The sequence below is a fragment of the Gavia stellata genome, chromosome 2 (assembly GCF_030936135.1).
Source record: "Gavia stellata isolate bGavSte3 chromosome 2, bGavSte3.hap2, whole genome shotgun sequence".
NCBI classification, from domain to species: Eukaryota; Metazoa; Chordata; class Aves; order Gaviiformes; family Gaviidae; genus Gavia; species Gavia stellata.
Genome location: NC_082595.1, coordinates 47606100 through 47616535, shown reverse-complemented (window position 1 = coordinate 47616535; position 10436 = coordinate 47606100). Strand labels below are relative to the sequence as shown.

General features: G+C 42.4%; 1 protein-coding gene across 3 annotated transcripts; it reads left to right on the top strand.

The window, feature by feature from the left end:
* Positions 1-4725: 4725 nt before the first annotated feature.
* Positions 4726-9054, top strand: ABRACL (ABRA C-terminal like). 3 transcript variants are annotated; one of them, XM_059835697.1, is made up of 3 exons: positions 4726-4758; positions 7446-7512; positions 8655-9054. In XM_059835697.1, the coding sequence occupies exons 2-3, from the start codon at positions 7452-7454 to the stop codon at positions 8837-8839; spliced, it is 246 nt and encodes an 81-aa protein (XP_059691680.1). In that variant the 5' UTR covers positions 4726-4758; positions 7446-7451; the 3' UTR covers positions 8840-9054. The 3 variants fall into 3 exon arrangements, with proteins under 3 accessions (XP_059691680.1, XP_059691681.1, XP_059691683.1); XM_059835698.1 differs by lacking the exon at positions 4726-4758 and adding an exon at positions 4769-4802; XM_059835700.1 differs by lacking the exon at positions 4726-4758 and adding an exon at positions 5016-5069.
* The last annotated feature ends 1382 nt before the right edge of the window (positions 9055-10436 follow it).

Below are 10436 nucleotides of genomic sequence, written 5' to 3'. Positions count from 1 at the left end.
GTTTTTATTTTTTTGTCTTGTTCTAGGATATCTTACTTCTTCTGTGGTGTTACGAAGTCCACAGGATTAAGGAATGTAGTATACCCTCTACCACTTGAAACCTTTAAATCATGCAAAGACATATTTTTAAAGACCTGGTTTAGCCTGGGCTGAAGTGGCTTTATGACTTCATGTTGAGTCATAACCCTACAGTGGGTTGCATAATACGGCACACCCATGTTGAGAAGTGACTCACGGCAGGCCAATGACACAGATACGTGGTGGGGCTGGGCTAAGACAAGACACGTACGCACACTCCTGGTTGAATCACAGTGCTGTAGTTTCTGTCCAGCTTTGGAGACAGTAAGGAGAATCTCTGGCACTTTGCACAGGTGTAAGTTGCTGGTGTTAAAGCAAATGGATGGGACAGAGGCACATGCAGCAGGAACTCATATCTCTATTAAATTAATAAGTCAAACAAAAATATGTTGAAAGAAAATATGTTGAAAGTAAGACCTGGACTATGTAAGAAGACAGATAAGATGATCTCTTCTGGCAGTGAAAAATCATGGTGGCAGTTCTAATTGTTTTTAGCTGGGGAGGATCTCAACAGAAAACTGTGTGTATGCATGTGTGGTGCATACGTCTGCCTATTCACAAGTACATATAATGCAACAAAAATTCAAGAGAACAGTATTGTACAAAACAAAAATAGCATGAGTTATCAAGATATACTAGTAAAGTGAGAATATTTAGTTAATATATGCTGGAAAACAGAAAAAATGGCCATTACCGATCAAATGACCTTGTAACTTTCTCCTACATTTTTCAGGCTTGGCCTGTGCTGCTACACTCCTGTTTCTGGAGAAGCCTGTTACAGCAGATATGTTTACAATGTATTTACTGTAAACATTAAATGTTTTTACAAAACTAATTTCTCAGGGGGTAAGAAGACAGGCTCCATTCAGAATCAATAAACAGCTGAAAAGTAGGAGACAAAGAGGTAGAGCTGATGGTCAACTTTCATGAGGGAGAGAAGTTACTAGTGCACTCTTAATACCATCTCTGTTTGGACCTATGTTGTTCAAAGCTGTCATTGATGACATGGGAAAAGAGGTGAGAAAGTTTGTGTGATCCTATTTCAAATCACACAGTAAAACAGCCAATGGTACTGAAAAATGTGAAGTAATATACTGGGGGGGAAATAATCCTACTTATCTGTAACAGAACAATTAATTACTATTACTTTGGAAACAGTTTTTGAAAACCACTGTGGATAGTGCTCAACACTTTTCAAAAAGGCAAGTATAATGTTGGGAATTATTAGGAGTGAGAACAAAACAGAAAACATTGTTATGTCTTTGTATGTACTATATCCACGTGCTGAATGATGCTGACAGTTCTACTAATTCAATCCCGGAAAAGAACATGGAATTATCTGGAAAATTTTAAAGCAGAACAAGAAGGATCAGCAACCTGGAAAGGCATTCATTTTACATGAGATTAAACAAAGCTAGGGCTCTTCAGCTTGAAAATAAATGAGTGATGGGAGAGCTATAGGCATGAACATGATTGGGAAAGAAGAAGATGGAATAATTACTTGCTCCAATAAGTGCCAGGAGCCAAGAGAGAAACCAGGGGATCAACCGATAGTTTTCGTTGATTATACTGCTTTCCAAATGCCTGCTCTTGGTCACTGCTGGAGGCAAAGTTTGGGTTAAATTGATTGTTTGATCAGATCCAGTACATCTACTGTGGTGTTCTCAAGCTATGTTTTTTAAATCTTGCCTTGCATAATTCCTCTGTTTGGTTGCCTTCATGTAAAACTGTGCATCTGGGGGGACAGTAACAGTACAGCGAGATGCAAGGAGGGTCAAATTAGAATAGTCTGTTTTAAGGCAGAATCTCATGACTTTCAGGGACCACTCCTAGTAAATGCAGCTAAAATGCATAATGAATTATGAGTCCGATTATGACCTTAACCAGTGATATGAAATATGTATAGGCAACATTTCCATGTCTGTCCTGTCAGCTTGTAAAGGACAGCTTTGCACTTCTTCTTTTTTTTTTAAAGTATCATTTTGTGGAAGCAGAACGACCTACAATCACCAGCTCCATAATCTGCATGTTTCCTGCTCTCTGCTGCTGCCCCTGTAAGGACATAATCAGTCACTTAGTCCCGATGCTGCCCAGCTCATTTTCATACTTTGGCAGCATCACTGTTCCTTTAATTGTCATGGTAACAGATGGTTTTGATTACTTATTTACCTAGAATTGTTTTAACATTACATGACAAGGAAGGGCCCTGAAAGAAATAGTAATGAAAGTAATGTGTTTTGATAATCTCCTGATGTGTTCCTGGGGACATAAGACTTTCTTTTCAGAAGACAGAATTTAAAAAAAAAAAAAAGTACTTCCTCAAAAAAGAGGGTTAAAAAAAATAAAATAAAGAATTACAGATTTTTGTTCATCTTTCTCAGATGTATAGTTGATCTGCTTCTTATAAATCAGGGGTTATGATTCAAAACAGATAAGAAAAGAATTTCTAACATAGATTTCATCATCATCATAATAATACCTTTGGTCTGAAAAGTCCCAAACTATTACTTGATCAAACATAAATTATCCATAATAACAATCACATTATGCAAAGCAAAGGCCTACATTATTTGTGCAAATGTAATGGTGTTCTGATGATTAAGAAATCTACAGTATGGGCATGATACAACTGAAAGCATGTTGTTAACAATAAAAACAGAAGAGAAGCACTTTTATTCTATGCTGCTAAATTACTGGAATATTTGCCATATTTTCTAACATGCTAATTACATTATCTTTTAAAAGGTTTGTCTCAGATTTTCCTTAAAAGTCTATCCTTTTTACTGTCGTATTTAGCATTGTGTTGGCCAACAAAATGAAAATCTTAGGAAAAGCAGTATGCCTTAATATAAGAACATACAGCATCATATCTACAGAGCATCAATGCTCTTCAGGTACTACATTTTTCTGAGAATTCTCCACTGTCTTTTGCTTCAATTCAGATGGATTTAAATGTCATTCATTTCATTATCGACTTAGGAATGTAGCCCTTTCAGTCTTAACTCGTTTTCCTAACTATCAGGGTTTGGTTTTTTTAAAAGAGCACCCCTTACTGATTTTAAATACAGCTAAACTGTTCAGGAAAATGTTTTGATATGCTGTCACCTGCTGAATATATAGCTCCTTAAACAGAAGGCAGTGTGGGGTTTTTTTGACTAATCAAAGATTCTGTTACTGATAAATAGTGATTATTCTAAGAAAAAGTTAATCTTTTAATAGAAACACCAACATCAAAAAAACCCCTCAGAAAAGCAAAGGGCTTGGGACTCCAGTTATACGTCCTTGGAGTGATAAAAATGTGATCTTCTTAGCATCATTTCCAATGTGCAAATCAATGTATCTAGCTGCAGGTTCTGCCAAACGACCCCTAGCAGAGCTTTCTGTAGTGGTTTAGGGTGCTGTTAGCTATTTATTCATCCTTACGCCAGGGATGGGAGAATGTAGTAAGGGACCAGACCTAGCTGACACATCTCACAGTCTCAGAAAGTATCTCAGCCTCACCTTCAGAAGCTAATGCATGAAAATGTGAATTGCAAGGGCTGCAAATAGCTTCTCATACCAAATCTGCTTTATGGGCAGTCACGCCTGATAAGGAGGTGGGAGAGACAGCTGGGAACGGCAATGCCTTGAGCTCTGTCAGTGAGAATTTTCTGGAGACGTTTGGTGTGAGCATGCCTCTGACTAGCAGGTTGCGGCAGCCTCATTGCTGTGTAGGAGTTAATGCAGCTCTCAGTTTGAATGCCTGTCTCCTTGAGAAAAGATGTAAACATTTCTGTGTGGTGAAGAGGAAGCAAGAGAGACAAGAGCAGTAGCAAATACCAAGATACGAGACAGCAAAAATTGAATTGCAGTCTTTCCACAGTGTAGAGTGCAAGGATGCAGCACTGAATCAAAAATTAGATAAACTGCAACATGACTTTATCAAAGGTAAATGATGTTAACCTAGCTCATTCACTTTCTCTGAAAAGAGAGGGTTTTTTCCCAGAAAAAAAGGGGGGGGGGGCATACGAAGAGAATGTGGCCTGATGTCACCCCAGGAAGCCAGCAGAGATGGAGAGTGCGAGGCACAGTACGGTAACAGAAAGTGACTGAAGCAACACAGTGTGTTGAAAGCTGGCCTACTGGAAGAGAGTTACTGAAGGGCAGGCCTTGGAAGGCATTTTGCCTAACAAACTCACTAATGCCTTTGTCATGAGAAGAACGAGGCGTGCTGGTGAAACCTGCAGATGGCACAAAGTTGGGAGTCGCTGATGTGGAAAAGAGCGAGATCCTCGCAGCAGGGAGAACGACACGCTCCTTCAACTGTGAACGCGCGGCCAGGCCCTTACGAGGGGCCGAGGGAGAGCTGGGCCTGGCGCCAGAGGCGCGGTGCCCGCCGGACGCTGCCGCCCGGCAGCCCTCGCATGCCACGGGGAGAGGGACCCCGGCAGGGCAGGGCAGGGCAACGCCTACTGCAGCGAGCAACGGCAGAACCCAAAATGGCCGAGGGCGCCGCACCGGGGCAGCGGGGAGCTGAGCGCTGGGAGGGGGCCTGGCCCCGCGGCGGCCGGGCGGGGCGAGGCCCCGGCGGAGGCCGGGTAACCGCCGCCTCGTCCTGCCCCCGCCTTCCGCCGCCCCCGCGCTGCCTCACGCGGCTCCGCCGGCGGCGGCCCCTCGCGGCGAGAGCGGCGACGGCAGCGGGTGAGTGGCGGGGAGCGGGAGCGGACCGGGGGCGCCGTGCCGAGGTGAGCCGTCCTTCTCTCCGCTCCGGAGAGAGAGAGAGGCGCTGTCCGGGCAGCCGCCGGCAGCGGCGGCCGGCTGGCTCTTGCCCCTTGCCCGGGCGGGGCCTGTTTCCCGATGCGCCCTGCGCAGGCGGCGGTGGGAGCCCCGGCCCGGCCGTGCCCCGTCAGAGCCCGGGGAGGCGGGGGGGGATCCTGCCGGGTGGTGCCTCGGTGGAAAGGGGGCCGCGCTCTGCCCCCAAACGCGGGCCCACCGAGGAGCCATCTTCTCAGGTATTTGTAGTATCTGCAACGGGAGAGGTCGGTGCGGTTGGTTACGAAGATGTGTTTGTGCTCAATAACGGTTAGGTGCGTTTCCGGCAACTAAAGAGAAGTTGAGTTTTCGTACTGAAAAGTCATGCTGGCTTTCAGCAATGTGTTGGCACCAGAAATATTAGGGTTTAATAGTAGCCATGCGCTTTTGATAGTTGGTGTGTTGAGTATGTGACAATTTAAAGTAAATATTTAAGTGTTCTTAAAATACCTAGAATCCCTTCTTCCTTACTTCTTATACAGCCCAGTTCTCTGATCTCAAAGGTGTTGCATAATAATGTAGAACTAATTTTTTTTTAAATTCTAAATGTTGCTATTTAAATTGACAGTGTATGTGTATGAGGGAAAATAATTTTAAATTAACGTGAATTTAAAGAGTTAAAAGTTAAAGTAAAAAAGCTTTTAAAGTTAAAAGAACATCTTTAAAGAGACCTTGTAATGACCAATATTAAAATTGGCAATTTGACAAATTAATAATGATAGCGTAAGCTTTGTGGTACATGAGTCATATTTACCCCGGTGACTTCTAACAGTATAGTTAGTGCTCAGTTAAACAAAATCTGAAAGTTTGTAGAATTCATCTAAGGCAATTAAAATTCTGCGGTCCTGTTGCCATGCCCTTTTCAGGCAGCTTTGCAGAGGTGGTACCAGCGCAGCACATCCTGTTGCAATGTTAGGTGTTAGCCTGTTAATATCCACTTGAGAGTTTGTTGTTACAGGTGTTAGGGATGAAACTGTGGTTTGGATGGGGCTTTGCCTGAAACCCGTGCTGATACTAAGCTTGCTCAATTTTGCATGTTAAAAAGACATATTTTTGCAAGTGAACCTGGGATCTGAAAATCAGACTCTGTGACAAAGCTTTTTTGCCGCTTGGGTAAATCATGAGGGGTCAGGAGGTGGAACTATGTCACTCTTCCTACTTTAACTCAATAAAAAAAAAAGAAGGGGAGTCTTTTCTCTTAGGAAGAGTTTTTCATGCATACAAATGTCAGTTTTTTAACTCTGCTTACTTACCAGATCAGTGCCGAAATCCTGGTTTCTTCAACAGTAGAGACCATCTCTTCACCATCTTCACCAAGAGGGTGGTGAGGCACTGGAACAGGTTGCCCAGAGAAGTTGTGGATGCCCCAACCCTGGAAGCATTCTAGGCCAGGTTGGACAGGGCTTTGAGCAAGCTGGTCTAGTGGAATGTGTCCCTGCCTATGGAAGGTGGGTTGGAACTAGATGATCTTTAAGGTCCCTTCCAACCCAAACCATTCTATGAATCTATCTCAGTGCTCACTGAGCCCCTTTGGGACAGTGCTCCGCTCCAGAAGCTCTCTTTATAGCTTTTGTTCCAGGCTGCATTGTTAGCGCCTGTGGAAGCTGCATTTGACACTTAGCTTTGTCTGTGCGGCCCAGTTTCTTGTGCTTACCTTGATGCCGGTATTTGCATAAGGAGCTTCACATCTAAAGGTTTCATTGTGTTGATGCCGCTTTGCACAGCACAGATCCCAAAACACCTTTCAGGTGACTGCAGTTATTAACCATGGGCGCTTTGTAGCCAAATAGTGTTTTGTGTGACTGTAGTGTTGGCATCTACGAAGTTGCGTATGGCTAAACTGTTGCAAGGCATTGGTGCACATTAGTGAAAATTGCCGTGTTTCACAGCAAAGAGGTGCGCAGGATATGTTTGGGGGTGTAGCAATTCCTTGGGATCGCTATGAATGGAAATAAATGTTGTCCTCCTTAGGACACTTGCATGGTTTGTCTCTGGTTCAGTTCCGCTCTCAGTAGCAGGCGTACAGTAGCTGCTGTCCCTTCAGACACCGCGTGTGTAGACCTGCTCTAACCAGCTGGATGTCTGCGGTATGGATAAGTGGAAAGCTGTGGCGTGTTTTAAAAAAAAACCCCAAATCTACCACATATTCCATATCCCAGAGTGTAATTTAAAGGAAGATGTTCCAATTTTATTGAGGGCATTGGTAGAAAGTTGCAAAGCCCCTGAAGACCTGTGATGTTACCAGGATGCTCTGATTTTGTGGCAGCCTAAGCTCATTCTTTAAAACAAACAACCTTCCCCCTCTGCCCCGACCTTCCAACATTTTTCATATTTTGAGATGAGCTCCTAATGTACCAAGGTTGTAGTTTCTGTCCACTTCCCCTCAAATGTGGAGATGTGGAGGCTCCTTATCCATTCAAGGCTGAAATCTCAGATTATCCTGTAGCCATGTGTCTCCAGGCTATGGGGATTTACAAAGTGCTGTTACATTTCTGATGAACTGAGAACAGGCCAAGACGGTGCAAAGGATTTACAGGTCTCCTAATAACTTTGTCAAAATTTATTTTACTTTTTAGACCACAATGAATGTGGAACATGAAATTAGCCTCTTAGTTGAGGAGATTCGGCGGTTGGGAACCAAAAGTAAGTATTGTAATCTCTCTGACCATACAGATGTAGTCATGTTATACATACATGTATGTGTTTCACGTACATGTCATACAGATGTAGTCATGTTATATTAACCTATGAACCTGGCAAATTTAATTAAGCAGGCTCAGGTAACCTGAAAACTTGCATATATACTTGATGTTGGACTGTATGGTACTCCCTGTGTCCCATCCTCTGAAGTAGTTCTGTTATGAAGTTAAACATTTAAGCCTCTGCAGCACAGAGGATGTAGGCCTGAAATCCTGCTCCCACTAAAATCAACTGCAAAATTACCCTTTTCTTTAGACTTCCAATACTCGCTACAGCCATCAAAGAAGAAAGTTGCACCTTTTCCTTCCACTCCTTCCTTGGTAACTTCTGAACTTCAGTATTCTGTTCATCATAGTATTATTTGGAAGGAATTGATCTGTATGCCTAAAACTAAACCAGGAGTTATAGGTGTAGTCCCAACCTTCCTTAAACTTGCTTAAAGGCAACCTTTTCTCTGAAGATTGTTTTTCGTTGTTAAAACTTCTTTTTCTTTACAAATACTCATGCAATTTGTGGATGTGCTACCTAGTCATGTATTTCCGTTCTGATGCAATTTCGTTCAGTTCCATTCGTTTTTCAAAGCCTAAATAGATACGTGCACCTTGCATTTTGTATGACTGCATCCGCCTTTTAGGAATAACCCTAACATATATTTTAGAATTCTTGTTTTGTGTGACAAATGAATTCACATTGCACCTTCTCCAATGTGAACCTCAAATATTAATAAGTGGAAAAAATATTTGAAAAAAAATATTTTAACATTTTAATTATCTAAAACTAATTTCCTCCTTATGCTTTGAAGAGGTTCAATAGCCTGTGCTGGTCACAGATTTCAGAAAGTCATCAGTAAAAACAAACACAGCAGATAGGCAGTCCTTGATGAGTCTCTGGAAAAAAGGGAAAGTCATACCAGGCAGGAGTTTTGCCTACTGTTTATAGCAGCATTCATAATATGTTCCCCAATAAATTGGGAAACACCATGGGGTTTACTTGCAACGTTCTGACTACGTGTCACTTCGTTTCCCCAGTAATCTCCTAACTGAAAGAAAATCTGCATGTGTTTTCATGTTATATCTTTGATTTAGATGCTGATGGACAAGTGAGCGTGAAATTTGGTGTGCTCTTTGCTGATGAAAAGTGTGCCAACCTCTTTGAAGCCCTAGTGGGAACTCTTAAGGCTGCAAAACGACGGAAGATTGTCACTTATCAAGGGGAGCTACTTTTACAAGGTGTTCATGACAACGTTGATATCATGCTACTGCAGGACTGATGCAGTGTTTCAGCTATGCATTAATAGAATTGTTTGAGACAGTGACTTCCAACATCCTCTGAATAAGGCTGATCATTCTAAGGTGTTTTGATGTATTTTCTATATCTTTATAGTCAAAAGGAAACTGCCCTATTTTGGAAAATATAACATTCCCTTTTGTAATTCTTTCTAAAATGGTACTGTATGTGAGTAAGGTAAAAGATGCCAGATCTCCCTTTTTTTTTTTTTTTTTTTAATCTCAGGTAATGCTATTAAATGTCTGGTGGTTATTTTCAACATATGAAGAAGGGGACTGGTAATTTAATGTTTACAAATCAAAATGTGCCATGAAAGTATAAAATAAAAGCACATACTTAAATTTATATAATTCTTAATTGCTGTTGTTTCTCTTTTTATTTGCAGTCTAAAATGAAAGCAAACTGAATTCCTGTAAGGAACATAGTTAAGTAACTGTACAGAAAGCATGCCGGTGAGATAGAAGTAATTTTGCACCACGATTCAGCTGAGGAATCACTCTCCTTTGCAGTAACCAGATTGTGCACAAAAAGCCATGAATGATAGATGTACCTCATTCATCTCTGGCAGTGTAATATGCTTTCATTTTTTTTGTCCTCTAAACTTTTGAAGGAAGTGGGTGGGGAGCTCCCTGAATACTTTCATGCAGTGTTAACCAGAAGATGGTACAGCAGCTTCAGATTGTGATTATTTCCCCACAGAAATCATACTTTCTGTAAATCACTCCAGTCAAAAAATGTAAGGGGAGGAAAAAAAGCCCTTTTGATTGTTTTCTAGCTTACTGATAATTCTTCTTTGCTGGCAAAAATGCTCCTTCCAGTAGGGAGAAAGAATTGCATGGGGAAAGCAGCAATGGGTAAGCAAACTGCTTACTGCTCTGTGTTTCCACTCTGCAGCTGCAGATCTTAAAGTTGCAAGATGGGTGAATTTCCCTTTACTTAGCAGCCTTTTACAAGTGCAAAATGCTTGGAAAGTGTCTCCTTATTTCCAGATACAGGAAATGCACGTACCATTATGGAATCTCTACAAAGCTGTGTAATTCCAGCTGCTGCCTCTTTCATCTTTGTTTGCTCTGCTTCGACAACAGGAAAACAACTCAAATCCTGTGTGCAAACAGATCTGGGCTGCCTCTGCCTGTGCTGGCCCCAGAATCTGGAGAGCAGGAAAGTGATACTCAGAGAAACTTGAGCTGTCTGGGTCCAAGCCAGCTGGAGCTCAGAAGCAGAGTAGGAGCTCAGAAGCAGAGTAGGAGCTCAGAAGCAGAGTAGGAGCTCAGAAGCAGAGTAGGAGCTCAGAAGCAGAGTAGGAGCTCAGAAGCAGAGTAGGAGCTCAGCACAGCTTACTGGCTCCAGTGCCCTGTCACTCCAATGCAGCTGTTCTGCTTCCAGATCTGAGCTGACAAGTGCCTACACCACTGCGCCCCAGAGGTGGAAAGGAGGACGACTGAGACCCAGGCCTTCTGCATTAGGGGTGAGACCAGACAGCTCTGCATTACCAAATAACCACAGTTGTGTTTTCCTCTGCCTCTATTTTGTCGACAGCCTGAGTCATTGTCTGGGTTCACAGGATAGCCTGAGTATGC